This window comes from Hyperolius riggenbachi, chromosome 9 (assembly GCF_040937935.1).
Source record: "Hyperolius riggenbachi isolate aHypRig1 chromosome 9, aHypRig1.pri, whole genome shotgun sequence".
Lineage (NCBI taxonomy): Eukaryota > Metazoa > Chordata > Amphibia > Anura > Hyperoliidae > Hyperolius > Hyperolius riggenbachi.
In genome coordinates, this window is record NC_090654.1 from 276,719,440 (window position 1) to 276,736,363 (window position 16,924).

The 16,924-nt window shown below is 47.8% G+C and overlaps 1 protein-coding gene across 1 annotated transcript in view; it reads right to left on the bottom strand.

The window, feature by feature from the left end:
* The window catches only part of AMN (amnion associated transmembrane protein), a 106,984-nt gene extending 92,172 nt beyond the window's left edge, over positions 1 to 14,812 (bottom strand). Inside the window, exon 1 of the mRNA XM_068252285.1 lies at positions 14,759 to 14,812. Within this exon, the coding sequence (XP_068108386.1) occupies positions 14,759 to 14,780 (22 nt within the window). The 5' untranslated portion in view covers positions 14,781 to 14,812. The remainder of the gene's footprint in view (positions 1 to 14,758) is intronic.
* Positions 14,813 to 16,924: the final 2,112 nt, after the last annotated feature.

Genomic DNA, 16,924 nt, shown 5'->3' on the forward strand with positions numbered 1-16,924 from the left:
TGCCCCTCTCTCTTTTTTACCCCATCTCTCTCTGCCCCTCTCTCTTTTTCTCCCCATCTTTCTCTGCCCCTCACTCTTTTTGCCCCTTTTTTTCCCCACCTCTCTCTTTCTGCCCCTCTTTCCCCCCACCTCTCTCTCTTTCTGCCCCTCTTTCTCCCCATCACTCTGCCCCCTCTCTCTCTGCCCCTCTCTCTCTTTCTCTCCCTCTCTCTCTGCCCCCCTCTCTCTCTGCCCCCCCTCTGCCCCTCTTTCTCTTCTGTCCCTCTCCCTCTTTCTCCCCGTCTCTCTCTCTCTCTCTCTCTCTCTCTCTCTCTCTCTCTCTCTCTCTGCACCCCTCTTTCTACCCATCTAAATCTTCACCACCTCTTTTTCTCCCTGCCTCTCTCTGCACCCTTCCCTCTTTCTCTCACCCTCTCTCTCTCCCCATCTCTTTCTGCTCCCTCTCACAACACACACATATATATGCACACATCATACACACATATTCAACATTATATCCACATCGCACACATACACTCCACTCATATACAAGTATCACGCATATACTGCATATATCTGCACACATCAAACACATACCATACATATACACACATCACTCACACACACAATTTTATTTCCTGACACACTTTTGGGAGAGTGAATTCTCCCAGAGTAAAACAGAATGCCCCCGGGAGAGAACTTTGAATCATTCTAACGATTTCCAAATCTCACACCGGAGCACTAGAGCATAATGTGCATGCGCCAATTTTTGACATGTGCCATATGTGTCGCTGATCACAGTGGATCCTGTAAACATGTAAGTTCTGTCTGGGGTACATAGAGATCTATGCTGCTGTACAGGCAACATAGCTTATAGTATAGGGTGCTGCTACCTCTAGTGCTCCTGTTAGAAATATACTTCCGCAGCCTCCCAGGGGGCAATATATTTTGCTTTTATTGTGGAGGAATGTTTCTGTTTGGCAGCGGTAATTGGTGAGGATGTTAATAGTTGGAGAGGGCGGTTGATGACAGTGGGCCTTGGGTGGTAAAAAGTACAAATCCGGCCCTGTATGTGACATCGTTGATCTTCCTAGTCACAGGGAATGGGCCCACGAACCTGGGACCAAGTTTGTCAGAAGGTTGTTTCAGAGCCAAATGACGTGTAGACACCCAAACCAAGTCTCCAGGTTGGAAGCTCCACTCTTAATTTATAATGATCTGATGCAGTGAGCAGATTTCAACAGGCTCAGGTGGGGCATGAAAGAAAACCGCCTCCAAATTAGTAGAACAATTTATACTAATCCATCACAACTGCCTGAAACACAACCAGTTAACGTTAACTCCAATAACAATGAACAATTCGGTATATAGTGTAATCAATTATAGTAATACTTTATTAATATCAAAATAGGGGATAGGGTTGGGATAGGGTAATTAAAACTACAGAAGGAAATTTTTGCGGAGTCAGCATCAGCAATATATATGGCCGGCCATACAGTTAATCACGCAACACACACCACGCACTCATATACTCCCCCATGCAGTTTAATATACTAACAGCGCTGTGAGAATGATAATGATGGAACCATGGTTCAGAGTCCTAATCAACTTCTCAAGTCTCTTCAGGGTTAGTGGCATGCAGGTGGTTAGTCAGACTTCATATATATATAGAGAGCTAGTGGCAAGCTTCAGCAGTAATAATAATGCATGCATAGCGTAATGTAACATGGGTAGATCTCACCAGTGTCTTTAGAAGCTTCAGCAGCGCTGCTTCCAACTGCTATTAGATCAATGGGGTATATGTAATCATCAGGAGCCACTCTTCTCACCAGGTCATCATGTCAGTAGCCGTGTGCAGGGCGCAGCATGGAGATTCGGCTGGCCGGCGTCCCAGCTCAGCTCAAAGTGTACTCTCCGCGAACTTCCGTATGGAGCGCCCGTCCTGTGCCCGCAGTGGTTCCTGGGTAGGGTAGTTCTCGTGGGTAGTTCTGGACGGCCACACGTTGCACTGACTCCGCCCACCGACGCGTTTCACGCTGAATCTCCACGCTGCGCCCTGCACACGGCTACTGACATGATGACCTGGTGAGAAGAGTGGCTCCTGATGATTACATATACCCCATTGATCTAATAGCAGTTGGAAGCAGCGCTGCTGAAGCTTCTAAAGACACTGGTGAGATCTACCCATGTTACATTACGCTATGCATGCATTATTATTACTGCTGAAGCTTGCCACTAGCTGCTATATATATATGAAGTCTGACTAACCACCTGCATGCCACTAACCCTGAAGAGACTTGAGAAGTTGATTAGGACTCTGAACCATGGTTCCATCATTATCATTCTCACAGCGCTGTTAGTATATTAAACTGCATGGGGGAGTATATGAGTGCGTGGTGTGTGTTGCGTGATTAACTGTATGGCCGGCCATATATATTGCTGATGCTGACTCCGCAAAAATTTCCTTCTGTAGTTTTAATTACCCTATCCCAACCCTATCCCCTATTTTGATATTAATAAAGTATTACTATAATTGATTACACTATATACCGAATTGTTCATTGTTATTGGAGTGGAAGCTCCACTCTACTGAACGTCTCTTATCAGCTTGACCCTTTTGATTAACAAAAGCTTTTCGTAAATTATCTCTCACCGTGCGCCAAATATCTTTAAAAGATCTCTGCCAGGCTTCCAAAGCTGGAAACGGAGAGGAGGCCACTGGCAATGGTGAGAACTTGGGCAATCTTCCAGACACCACCTGGAATGGAGAGAATCCGGTGGAGGAGCTTTTTAAATTGTTTTGTGCGAACTCCGCGAAAGGCAGAAATTTGACCCAGTCGTTCTGTGTTTCTGCAACATAGCACCTCAAGAATTGCTCCAAAGACTGGTTGATTCTCTCCGTTTGCCCATTGGTCTGTGGGTGGTAGCCCGATGAAAATGACAACTTCATGCCCATTTGTTGGCAGAATGCCCTCCAGAATTTAGAAATGAACTGGACTCCCCGATCCGACACTATGTTTTCCGGAATGCCGTGCAGCCGGAACACATGTGTGATAAACAGGTCAGCCAATTCCTGGGCCGAGGGGAGTCCTTTCAAGGGCACGAAATGGGCCATTTTACTGAAGCGGTCGACTACCACCCAAATGACCGACATGCCTTCTGACTTGGGAAGTTCACCTACAAAATCCATGGACAAATGGGTCCATGGCTCACTCGGGGTGGGTAAAGGCTGCAAGGTACCCACAGGTGCCAGCCGGGAGGGTTTACTCTTAGCACAAACCGCACATTCCCTCACGAATTCCTTGCAATCAGCTGCCAAGGAAGGCCACCAAGCACATCTAGCTACCAGATCCTGTGTTCTAGATGCTCCAGGATGCCCAGCATTTTTATGCGTATGGAACATCTCTAGAACCTGGAGATGGAACGGTAGCGGAATGAACAGCACCCCTGCGGGTTTTCCTTCTGGGATGTCTTGTTGGAAGGGAATTAAAGTCCCCTTCCAATCCTCCCAAGTCTCTGTTGCGGCCAGTACCAACCTCTGGGGAACAATAGTCTCTGGAATGGAGGGCTGTGCTGTCTCTGACTCAAAGCACCTGGACAAGGCATCTGCCTTAGTGTTCTTGCTACCCGGTGTATACGTAATAATGAAAGAGAATCGAGAAAAAAATAATGACCAACGAGCCTGGCGAGGGCTCAACCTCTTAGCTCCCTCGATGTATTCTAGATTTTTATGGTCAGTGTAAACCGTGACCGTATGCTCCGCTCCCTCTAACCAGTGTCGCCATTCCTCGAAGGCTAACTTAATGGCTAAGAGCTCTCTGTTGCCAATATCGTAGTTCCTTTCCGCAGGGGAGAATCTACGGGAGAAGTAGGCACACGGGTGCAATCTACCCTGCAAGCCAGATCGCTGAGACAGCACAGCCCCCACCCCGACCTCTGAGGCATCCACCTCAACAATAAAAGGAAAAGACGTATCCACATGCCTGAGGATGGGTGCAGAACAAAATAAGCCCTTCAGGGTGGCAAAAGCCTGTAACGCCTCGGGAGACCAGTGAGTGGTATCTGCACCCTTCTTGGTGAGACTGGTAAGTGGAGAAATCACCGTAGAGTACCCCTTTATGAACCTCCTATAATAGTTGGCAAAGCCAAGAAACCGCTGAAGCGATTTCAAGCCTACCGGCTGAGGCCATTCTAACACAGCGGAGACCTTGGCCGGATCCATGGACAGGCCAGTAGTAGAGATTATGTACCCCAGGAAAGCGACAGATGTTACCTCGAAGATACATTTTTCTAACTTAGCATACAATAGATTCTGCCTTAGTCTGTTCAAAACGAACCTCACATGGGTCCTATGTTCAGAGAGACTGTTGGAGAAGATAAGAATATCGTCTAGATAAACTAGAACAAATCTTCCCAACACCTCTCTGAAGACCTCGTTGATGAGTTCCTGGAAGACGGCCGGGGCATTACATAACCCGAAGGGCATTACCAGGTACTCATAATGCCCGTCTGGTGTATTAAAGGCCGTCTTCCATTCATCGCCCTTTCTTATGCATACCAGGTTGTACGCACCTCGCAAATCCAGCTTAGAAAAGATCTGGGCGCCAGTGATTTGTGTAAAAAGATCGTCTATCAAGGGTAGCGGATAGCGATTTTTTACTGTAATCTTGTTGAGACCGCGGTAGTCAATGCAAGGCCGCAGACCTCCGTCTTTCTTTTTTACAAAGAAGAAGCCTGCCCCAGCAGGCGACCGGGACGGCCGAATAAAGCCTTTGGCCAGATTCTCCCTAATGTACTCCTGCATCGCCAATTTTTCGGGCCCCGACAAATTGTACAAACGACCCCGGGGGGGGGGTACACAACCAGAACGGAGATCAATGGGACAGTCGAAAGGGCGATGTGGAGGCAATTTATCGGCAGCTTTAGGGCAGAAAACATCAGAATATTCAGCATACTGGTCTGGTACCCCTTCCACCTGAATTCTGGTTTGCCCCAATGTTAGCTTCCCCAAACACTGATGAAAACAATGGGGAGACCAGGAGGTTAACTGACCCGTGGCCCAGTCGATGTGCGGTGAATGGACTTGCAACCACGGCATGCCTAAGATAATAGTGGAGGTTGACATGTGCAGCACAAAAAATTGTAATTCTTCCCCATGCAGAACCCCTATGGTAAGTCTCACCATCGGAGTCTGTGACAGGGCACGATTCCGTTGCAGAGGGGAATCGTCCACTGCCGTAACCTGAATGGGGGGTCTCACAGGAGTGAGTGGGAGGCCCAACTCCTGAGCAAATTCGAAGTTCATAAAATTAGCCGCTGAGCCAGAATCAATAAAGGCTTCAGTGGATACAGATTTATCCTCCCATGTAACCGTACAAGGGAGAAGTAATTTTTTCTCTTTAAGGGGTGCAATTTGCCTGCCCAGGGTGTCACCCCCCACTACTCCTAGGCAAACTCGTTTCCCGACTTGTTAGGGCAGTTTCGCACTCTATGCCCTGCTGCTGCACAATACAGGCACAGCTGTTCTGTCATTCTCCGCCTTCGTTCCACCTGGGTCAGCCTTGACCGACCAATCTGCATTGGTTCGGGCGGTGGCAAGGCCGGGGAGGGTGAGACAGGCGGAGGTGTCACTAGGGGTGTAGCGGATGGTGCCGCGTACGATGTCACCCTGACACGGTGACTGCCCCTAGCCTGCCTCTGGTGGCGCAACCTGCGATCCACTCGAATGGCCGATGATATGGCTTCATCAACCGTCTTGGGCTCAGGCACGGTTAACATTAAGTCGGAGACCTCCTCTGACAACCCAGACAAGAAGTAATCCATTAAGGCAAAGTTGTCAAATCTAGTAGTGACTGACCACCTGCGGAATTCTGCCGCATAATCCTCAACCGAACCTCTGCCTTGCCGCAAAAGTTTGAGCTTCCGCTCAGAGGATGCAGCAAGGTCAGGGTCGTCGTAAATTACGGCCATAGCCTTAAAGAATTCCTCTACCGAGGTTAGAGCTGTATCGGTAGAAGGCAGGTTATATGCCCAGGACTGGGAGTCGCCAGTCAGCAGGGTTTTAATGAAGATGACCCGTTGGGCCTCAGTCCCCGAGGATCGGGGTCTCAACTCGAAATATGACAACACTCTACTCCTGAAATTCCGGAAGTCAGATTTGTGGCCGGAAAACTTATCAGGTACAGGCATACGTATGTCATCACTAGGAGGGGATCGCACTGAATCAACTGACGTCTGTAGGGTTTTCACAGAGCCTGATAAGGCATCAATTAAGGCTTTGTGCTGGCCCAGTGCTTGATGAATGTTATCCACCGAAGTGGCTAGCACAGTCAGAGGATCAGTGCGTGATTCCATCGTTTTTGTGGTCTGGCGTTCTGTAACGATCGGTGGGCGCAGAGAGTATCTGATTACCGGTGATCTGCAGTATCGCCGGAAATACAGATATATACCAGATTATAAGTGATCTGCAGTCTCACCGATAATCCGATATACAAACTAACCTCTGTTCGCCTGAGTAGAGTGTAGTGTTTTGGTGTAACAGTAACACTAGGAGGCCTAGGCCTCAGTGCAGCAAGGAGAACTGCACAGATTCCTTCCGCAGACCTGAGCTCTCCAAGACGGGAGGAGTCAGACTGACAGTAGGAAGGAAAGTCCGAGAGTGACACTCAGGAAGAAGTGTCACTAACAGGACTGGGAACCGCCTCCAATCGTGAGGTCGGTTCTCGAGGTCAGACAAGCCAGGTCGTACACACACGGACAGATAAAGTACAAATACAGTAGGCAAAGGCGGAGTCAAAGTACAGGCAGGGTTCAGCAATGGGGTATCAGATATATCGGGGTACAAAATCAGGAGGCAGAAACAGAGTCTAGGAACGAGCCGAGGTTCGGCAACAGAGTATCAGAAATATCGAGGTACAAGGTCAGAGTTCAGGAGGATAGTCGAGGCAGGCAAAAGTCATAACAGAAAATCACAATCAAACTAGTACTTTAGCTATCAATAATCTAGCTAAGTGTAGGATTACAGCTCCAGCTGGTCCCGGCACACTTAAGGATCTGACTACGGATCTGGGTGCTCCCACATATGTGATCGCACGCCAGACAAAGAGCAAGTGAACAACCAGCAGTATATATACTCTAGGACCTTTCCAGGACCTCCCTAATTGCTGGTCCAATGAGAGCAGTGGAATTTGTCAGCTGACCCAGCTGGTCAGCCGACACCCTTCTAACTGCTATTTAAACTCTGCCTCTCTGCTCGCGCGCGTGTAAGTCTGAATCCTGGTGGACTATCAGTCCCAGCCACACCAGTACTGTTATGCAATGTATCTAGTGCGGGGGCCGCCTCTGATGCGGATTCCGCCGCACTGCCTATGCGGCATGCAGCGTTTTTTCCGCGTTGTGACGCCATGCTGGACGCGGAAACAGCCGCCTCACCTTGAGAGACGGCGGCATTTCCGCGTTTCCTTACACTGATCCTGTGTTCCTCACCTTGGACACACACAGTCCTGGTTGCACACTACCGATGGATGGACGTTATGGAACTCTCTATCCACTACTCCTAGTGAGTTTGCAGTGACTGCTGCTTGGATATATCAAATCCTGATCTGGGAACTGGTGAGATTCTAATCTACACATGACATGCTGCATATGTGTTGCTTAGCTTGGCTTCTGCTCTGATGCTTTCTATGCTATTGTGAGTCCGTCGAGTGTGGCAGTGTATCTGCCCAGCTGCTGACATCACGAGTTTTGTTGGATCAAGCTTTTTGCAACAGTTGTATTGAGACTCTGTGCTTCACCGTCCCCCCACTATACTAACAAGTATTACGATCAGTGGCTTGTATGAGTGGTGCACCTGGTGTGTTTGGGCCGAGGTGTATGCATGGTGGGGTGGCCATCCCATGCATTTTTAACCTTTTTTAGTGTTTACTTGTACTAATAAACATATTTTCTATTTTGAACTAACTACTTGTTATTTAGTGTTTATGTCACGCTAGTCAGCTTTTTACATACCACTTCCCATAGATTTGGATATAAGAACAGCAGATGAGGTGAGGTGGGAGGAGTCAGTGTAGAGATTTGTAGAGAGAAACAGCAGATGAGGAGAGGTGGGAGGAGCCAGTGTAGAGATTTTTTGAGAGATGAACAGCCAATGAGAAGTGGTGGGATGAGCCAGTGTAGAGATTTGCAGAGAGGAGCAGCAGAAGAGAGGTGGGAGGAGCCAGTGTAGAGATCTGCAGAGAGGAGCAGCAGATGACTAGTGGTGGGAGGAACCAGTGTAGAGATCTGTAGAGAAGAGCAGCAGCAGATCAGGAGAGGTGGGAGGAGACGATGTAGAGATTTTTAGAAGGAAGCAGCAGATGAGGAGTGGTGGTATGAGCCAGTGTAGAGATTTGCAGAGAGCAGCAGCAGATGAGGAGAGGTGGAAGGAGCCGGTGTATAGATTTTTAGAGATGAACAGCAAATGAGGAGTGTTGGAATGAGTCAGTGTAGAGATTTGCAGAGAAGAGCAGCAGAAGAGAGGTGGGAGAAGACAGTGTAAAGATCTGCAGAGAGGAGCAGCAGATGAGAAGTGGTGGGAGGAGACGGTGTAGAGATTTATATAGGGGAGCAGCAGATGAAGAGTGGAAGGAGGAAACAGTTTATTTATAGAGAGGAACAGCAGATGAGAAGAGGTGGGTGGAGCCATTGTAGAGATTTGCAGAGAGGAGCAGCAGTTGAGGAATGGTAGGAGGAGCCAGTGTAGAGATTTTTCAGAGAGGAGCAGCAGTTGAGGAATGGTGGGAGGAGCCAGTGTAGAGATTTTCAGAGAGGAGCAGCAGTTGAGGAGTGGTGGGAGGAGCAACTATAGAGATTTGCAGTGATGAGTAGCAAATAAGGAGTGGTGGGAGGAGACAGTATAGAGATCTGCAGAGAGGTGCAGCAGATGAGGAGAGGAGGGAGGAGCCAGCGTAGAGATCTGCAGAGAGCAGCAGCAGAGGAGAAGTGGTGGGAGGAGCCAGTGTCAAGATTTATAGAAAGGAGCAGCAGAAAGAAAAGACAGAAGAGAAGTAGTGAGAAGTTCATTCATGAACATCTGACTAGCCTGCAACCCTGTATTAATCTGAGACACAACTATGCGCTTTGAGTCCTATGGGAGAAAAGCTCTTTACAAATGTTATTGTATTATAATATAAACACAAAATAACAATTTATACTCTACATGCTTGTTTAAAATGTCATACAATATTACTTGAAGCCTGTGGGTTTTACTTTTTTTTTCTTTAATATTGGTGGGTGGTGGGTCCATTTCCTATCTGAAAGATCTGCGAGCTTCATTCCTTCCTGCAGAAGCCATCTCCTGTGGTTAGCGCAGTTCTGCCGTCTCTCTGAGCGCCCGACCGACCACAACAGTAGCGCAGGTGCGAAAACCGAGAGGATTTCGAAGATTCCCCCCCAACTCTTGTTCCGTGACAGACGCCATGAAATTCTGAAACTCAAAAAAACACCTTTTTTTTTTTTGAAGAGTTAGAAAGTTTCCAAGACACAGAAATGAGCACAGCGATTTCCCCCTTTTAGCAGGTGTAGTAAAGAGACCATCACTAAAAAAAATCTTCTTCAAGAACTCAAAGTACTGTACAAATTAGTAATTAGCCAAAATAAAGTACATATTTCAGTAACACCACCCCTAAAAGTGAAACTGGAAATTCCACTTCTGCAAACCCCCCTCATTCATAGAAATGGTCACCTCTTCTTTCATGACTCCAGTTTATGAGGTTCAGTGGTGGCAGTACATTGAGGTAATGCCCCAATCCCCCTCCGTTAAGAAAGCCAAGGGTCTTATCTATTTGCCATAAATACCTCACAATCCTTTCAAGATCCCTTGTAATTAATGTATCTGGATCACACTTACGTTTGCCAAAATATCTCTCTATATCCTGATTGCATGTTCTAGTATTGTCATTCAACAGGAATAAAGTCTGAAGAAAGCTTACTTGCTGAAAGCTTATCGTACTTTTTTTCTTTTAACCACTTAAGGACCAGGGGTGTTTTGCCTGATCTGTGCTGCGTAGGCTCTCCATCCCGCAGCACAGATCAGGATTATGCCAGAACGATCAGACTTACCCCCTTTTTTCCCCACTAGGGGGATGTCCTGCTTGGGGGTCTGATCGCCACCGGCTTGCTGCGCTTTGCAGGGGGGGGGGATCTTCAAAGGCCCCCTCCGCAGCGTTTTCGGCGCTCCCTTCCTCTCCGTCCCTACCTCTCCCTCCATGGGCTGCGCAGGATGGATATCCATCCTGCGCATTGTAGGATAGGCTTCAGCCTATCATATGCCGGCGATCCCCGGCCAATCGGAGGCCGGGGATCGCCGATCTGCCTTACGGCGCTGCTACGCAGCAGCGCCGTATGATGTAAACAGCGAGGATTTCTTCCCCGCATGTTTACATTTTGCCGGCGAGCCGCGATCGGCGGCTCTCCGGCTGTTCACGGAGACACCCTCCGTGAACTGACATGAAAAGTTTCCATGGAAAACCACTTAAGACCTGCCGACGCCTGTCGGCGTTAGGCGGTTGTTAAGTGGTTAAATTAGACAATAAACTAGAATTTGTAACTTCCTATCTATAAAATACAAGCTCTAGTCTTCAACAATGCTAATAAATTTTTAAAATGTATGCGTTGCCCATTGACTTACATTACTTCTGCTGCCCCTGCTTGGCCATGGAAGTCGGTGGGTAATGTGCTGTTGACTTTGCGGCAGCTCGTCGGAGAGTCAGGCACTTCTGGCGCAATGCAATAAGTGTGCCAGGCCCCATTGCCTTGTATTGTCGTTGCATTAACCTGCGGTAAAACAGCTTCTCAATGCAAGTGTAAAAGAGGCCTTAAAGAGAACCCGAGGCGGGGTTCTTACAACGCAATCCTTATACAGAGGCTGGTCTGTCTATAGAGCCCAGCCTCTGTTGCTAGTTTCCTCCAAAGACCCCCCCACGCGCTGTCAGACCCCATAAATCACAGCCGCGCTAAGCGGCTGTGTTTACCTCACTAACGTCAGTCTCGGCTGCTCCCCCGCCTCCTGAATCGCTCCGGTCCCCGCCCACGTCCCTTCCCTCCAATCAGCGGCGAGGGAAGGGACGTGGGCGGGGACCAGAGTGATTCAGGAGGCGGGGGAGCGGCAAGACTGACATTAGGGAGATAAACACAGCCGGCTGCGACACGCTGCGTATCGACAGCGCGGCTGTGATTAATGGGGTCTCACAGCACGCAGGGGGGGCTTTGGGGGAAACTAAATAACAACAGAGGCTGGGCACTATAGACAGACCCAGCCTCTGTATGGGGATTGCGATGGAAGAACCCCGCCTCGGGTTCTCTTTAAACTTAAAGGAATCACCAGCCAAATTACTTGAAAGCCGATTTACTTACCTGGGGCTTTCTCCAGCCCCTTGCAGCTGATACAGGGGCGTAGCAATAGGGGGTGCGGAGGTTGCGACCGCATCGGGGCCCTTGGCCCAGAGGGGCCCCGAAGGGCCCTCCGTCTACTACAGTTTTATCTCTCTATTGGTCCTGTGCTCATAATAATCACTTCTATAGATACTTTGAATAGTGGTAATCATTAACAAGCTGTTCCCCATCCCCTTCTTGCACCTCTGACACTGTAGTTGCCATTGGCAGGTTTTGGTGCGCTGTATCAATTTATGTATAGAGTGCTTGGGGGGCCCCATTGTAAAACTTGCATCGGGGCCCAGAGCTCCTTAGCTACGCCACTGAGCTGATATGTCCCACGCTGACAGCTCTGCTCTCTACCGCCGGCCCGGGGTTCCTGTACGGTGTCTCTCGTCAGACGTCCTCTACTGCGCGAGCGCCGCTGTCAATCAAGGCCACGTTGTAAGCCGTGGACAACGTGACCTTGATTGACAGCAGCGCTCGCGGAGTAGAGGACGTCTGGTGAGAGACACCGTGCTCAAAAGCTCACCATTTTCTTCTTACAAAGATCCCTTCCAGTTCTGACAATATTTTGTCAGAACTGAAATGTACCAGTTGCTGTCAGTTATATATCAGCAGCTGTCAGTTAGAAATGAATATGCAAGGTAATGTCCATGTTCCCCTATGGTTCAAGTGCGTGATATTACAGTTTAACAATGCGCTGACCAAGAAGCTGCTAGGGGGTAATGGCCATTTTTAAAATGGAGTACAGAGAATTCCATTGATCACAGTAGACAAACAGGACGCAGGAGAGGAGAAAGAGATTGAGTAGTCTACACAGGAGGTAAGTATGACCTGTGTATGATTATTTTGACTTTTTATTTTCAGTTCAGGTTCTCTTTAAGGTGGCCACAAAAACAATACAATAAAATACTTTATTTTCCTTTTTTTCTATAAAAACGATCGGTGTGGTACAGAAGAATCTGATCAAGAAATGTGATTGAATTTTCTGATTTTTTTTTCTATATTTTTCGATCAGGAATGGTGGAAAATTCTGGGAATGCGGCAAAAATGATTTTAGGAGTGGCAACAGATGAGAGCGTATAAAATCAGCATACAGGGAGCAGGTCTGCCAGAAGCTCCGGTATATTCGCTTGTCACAGGATAAATGGAAGCAAAAAGACTTGAGCATTGAGAGAAAATGCTGAATAACACAGATATATATATATATATATATATATATATATATATATATATATATATGGGTAATCGTAATCGCAGGAAATGCAGCATTTTGAGCACATTAGCGCTCAATGCCAAAGTATATAAGCGCTGCATAATTGCTTTTCAAAGTAATGGCCATTTCTAAAATTGAGGGCAGAGAATTCCACTGATCACAGTAGGCAAACAGGATGCAGGAGAGGAGAAAGAGATTTAGGAGTGGACTACACAGGAGGTAAGTATGACCTGTGTATGGTTATTTTGACTTTTTATTTTAAGTTCAGATTCTCTTTAAAATAACTCCAGAATTAAGACAGGCTGTTAATTAACTGCTTGTGAAAATAACTACAGAGGTAACTTAACCTCCTGAGCGTTACTCCGCTCAGGAGGTTTTACAGTTTTATATTCCCCCTGAATCATTTCTGATCCAATGGCTGTAATAACTTTAGCTAACACTAAGCTACCTAGTCTATGTGGCCGGCAACCCCCGATCGCCGCTGATCCCCCGATCCAGCCAGTTTATACGTTACCCAGCCTGGATCCAGTGATCGGCATAGCATCCCCGCACAGCTCCGCTCTTCGCTATGGGGAAGATTATACATGATGTCATGATGTCACGACGTCATGCGCAGACCCGACCCTCCCCATAGAGAGGCCGGAGCTTTGCGGAAAGGCTGTGCCATTCGCTGGAGCCAGGGGGGTAATGTACAAACTGGCTGGATCGGGGGACTGGCGGCGATCGGGGGGTGCTGGCCACATACACTAGCTAGCCCAGTGCTAGCTTAAAGGGACTCCGAGCAGTGCAGAAACTATGGAAACATGCATATCATTTTAAAGCTCTCTTTCTCCTCTTTCCAATGATATATAAATCGCCGCCCTACGCCTTTTAGTTTTTGCTATTTACGCGATTGAAATTGCTGCGGCTGCGATTTCGATCGCGAAAATAGAGAAAACTAAAAGGCGTAGGGCGACGATTTAGGGGTCGTCAGAAAGAGAGCTTTAAAATGATATCCATCTTTCCATAGTTACATTGTATTACACAGGGCGACTTTTTCCTAAAGTCAGCAGCTCCATTCTGCAGAAAAAGTCGCCCTGTGTAATACAATGTAACTATGGAAAGATGGATATCATTTTAAAGCCCTCTTTCTCCTCTTTCTGACGACCCCTAAATCGTTGCCCTACGCCTTTTAGTTTTCTCTATTTTCGCGATCGAAATCGCGGCCGCTGCAATTTCAATCGCGAAAATAGCGAAAACTAAAAGGCGTAGGGTGGCGGTTTATATATCATTGGAAAGAGGAGAAAGAGAGCTTTAAAATGATATGCATCTTTCCATAGTTTTTGCACTGCTCGGAGTCCCTTTAAGCTAGCACTGTAATACCCTTTAAGGTACTACAGCCATTGGATCAGAGAAAAATTTTCTTGGGGGACTTGTAAAGCCAGAGAGCGGTATGCCCGACACAGTGTCGGGCATACCGCTAAGGAGGTTAACCTCCTTGCCGGTTATCCCGAGCTCAGCTCGGGGTAACCTGCGCAGGAGGATTTCTCCGGCCCCGCTGGGCCGATTTGCATATTTTTTTTTCCTACACGCAGCTAGCACTTTACTAGCTGCGTGTGGTACGCGATTGCCGCCGCTACCCGCCGCGCCTCCCCCCCCCAGACCCCTGCGCAGCCTGGCCAATAAGTGCCAGGCAGCACTGAGCAGTGGATCAGGATTCCCTCTGACGTCCATGACGTCGGTGACGTCATCCTGCCCCGTCGCCATGGCGACCGGGGAAGCCCAACAGGAAATCCTGAACAGGATTTCCTGCTTACTCTGATCGCCGAAGGCGATCGGAGTGGGTGGGGGGATGCCGCCGCTCAGCGGCTATCATGTAGCGAGCCCTGGGCTCGCTACATGATTTAAAAAGGTAAAAAAAAAGTGCTGCGCTGCCCCCTTGTTGGCAGGAATTGGACCGACAAGGGGGTTAAGGAATTAAGAGGTAAGATAACTCTCTCACTATGTGGAGGTAAGTTTTCTCTTGCCTTATTGTCTCCAGCATGATCTTAGTGAATTGAGGCCATTGTCCTATCTGACTGTCGTAATTGAGGTAAGCCACCTCATTTTTCTACGTTTTATTTGATTTTTTTTACTTACGGTAATTTTACCTTTACCAGGGCGCCTCCTTACCCTTATTGTGCTCATATTGCATAGAAGAGGTAAGATTGTACAATCAAGATTGTATCATTAGTAGTCACGGAGATCTTCCCATCTTTCCAATCTGAATCTGAAAAGAGGACGTAAAAAAACAATACAAAATGCAAAAGAAAAAAATCTCTTTATTTGCTGCACATACAAGACATTGCTAGACAACAACTTACAAATAACATAAGGAGCACCTCAAAGTTCCCGGAGATCGGGGGGGGGGGGGGGGCGCCTATTATAGCGCGGGTTATATATATATATTTGTACAGCCGGGCTGGAAATTAGACTTCAGTAAGGCTTTTTGCAAAAAAGAAAAACAAAACAAAAAGATAGAGCAGACGATTTTTGCAAAGAGAAAGCGACCAGTTTGCTGTTACATTGGATTATATAAAATAGATAATAAGTATTACAGAGAGATTGTGTATAAAATGTTATATCCCTAGGACAGGCATGACGCCCAGCACTGCTCATAACACCTTTTTAATTTTCCCATCAAATAAAGATTTATTTTTAGGATACCATCTGACGAGGAGAATTAACCCTTGAGTCGACAGCACCGTGCAACAAAGTTTCCCACTGAGAAAAGAGACTTTCGGTTCCTGCGAGAATATGGAAGATTCTATATTGTACTGTGCAGAGGTGGCGCCAGGGCGGAGCTTGCCAGGGCTGTAGCATCCTCAAAATTTTAATTAGCACCCTGATAGCACCAGCACCCTCACCTGCCACTGTGGTGGGCGGGAGTGCCGGTGCTATCGGTATGCTAATATCAGGGTGGGCTGGTGAATGCACCTATACCTAGCTACCTATACTGGGGGCACCTATACCTGGCTACCTATACTGGGGGCACCTATACCTGGCTACCTATACTGGGGGCACCTATACCTGGCTAGCTATACTGGGGCACCTATACCTGGCTAGCTATACTAGGGGCACCTATACCTGGCTAGCTATACTGGGGGCACCTATACCTGGCTAGCTATACTGGGGGCACCTATACCTGGCTAGCTATACCGGGGGCACCTTTACCTGGCTGCCTATACCGGGGGCACCTTTACCTGGCTACCTATACCGGGGGCACCTATACCTGGCTACCTATACCGGGGGCACCTATACCTGGCTACCTATACCGGGGGCACCTATACCTGGCTACCTATACTGGGGGCACCTATACCTGGCTTCCTATACTGGTGGCATCTATACCTAGCTACCTATACTGGGGGCACATCTGGCCACCAATCCTAGGGAAGGGACTTATACTTATGGGACTTCTTGCTACCTATTCTGGAGGCAGGTGTGGTTTCATCTGGCTACATAGTGCTGTTGATGTCCACTGTTTGTGAATTACACAGCTGCTAAGCTCATGTACATTTAGCCCTGCCCATAACTCGTCATTACCACACCCACTTTCTAGTGCATGGACACACCCATTTCTGACATGGTGCACTTTGTACACCGCAGGTCGACAGCTACCCCGGCACTGGATCGAGCACCTGCATAGCACCTTCAATTAAAAGATCCTGGAGCTGCCCCTGGTGTTGTGTGTGCATAAGGCTATGCTGCTGTGACTGGATGGTGTACTGGGTAATGGCTCTGCCTCTGGACACAGGAGGCCAGAGTTTGAATCTTGGCTCTTCCTGTTCAGGAAGCCAGCACCTATTCAATAGGAGACCATGGGCAAGATTCCCTAACACTGCTACTGCCTATAGAGTGCGCCCTAGTGGCTATGGTGCTTTGAGTCCGCCCGGAGAAAAGCTCAATATAAATGTCTTGTCTGGCTATCCCACAGCAATTGCAGCCTGTACAGGGCACCACGTCAGTCAGTAAATTCTAATGCCCAAAGCAGGGAACGGTTTTCTCTTTTCTCAATGCGCTTTCTTGCAGGACAAAAGGGACATCCTCAGGCCACCTACCTCCTGTATCGACCTGCAGGTAAGAAAATACATCCCTGGAAAGACTTAGAGGAAACCAGAACCGCAAAGATCTACTCCTCAAATTCGTATTGGCTGAAAATATATACACTTGTGTTCAAGTATAGATTATTACAGATTAACACAAAATAAGGAGCAACTGTGTATAAACTCAGTCCCTGGTGACCTAAAGGTCTACAATCTATGTGGCAAATGTGGAAAAACACAAAGCAAATAAAGAGAT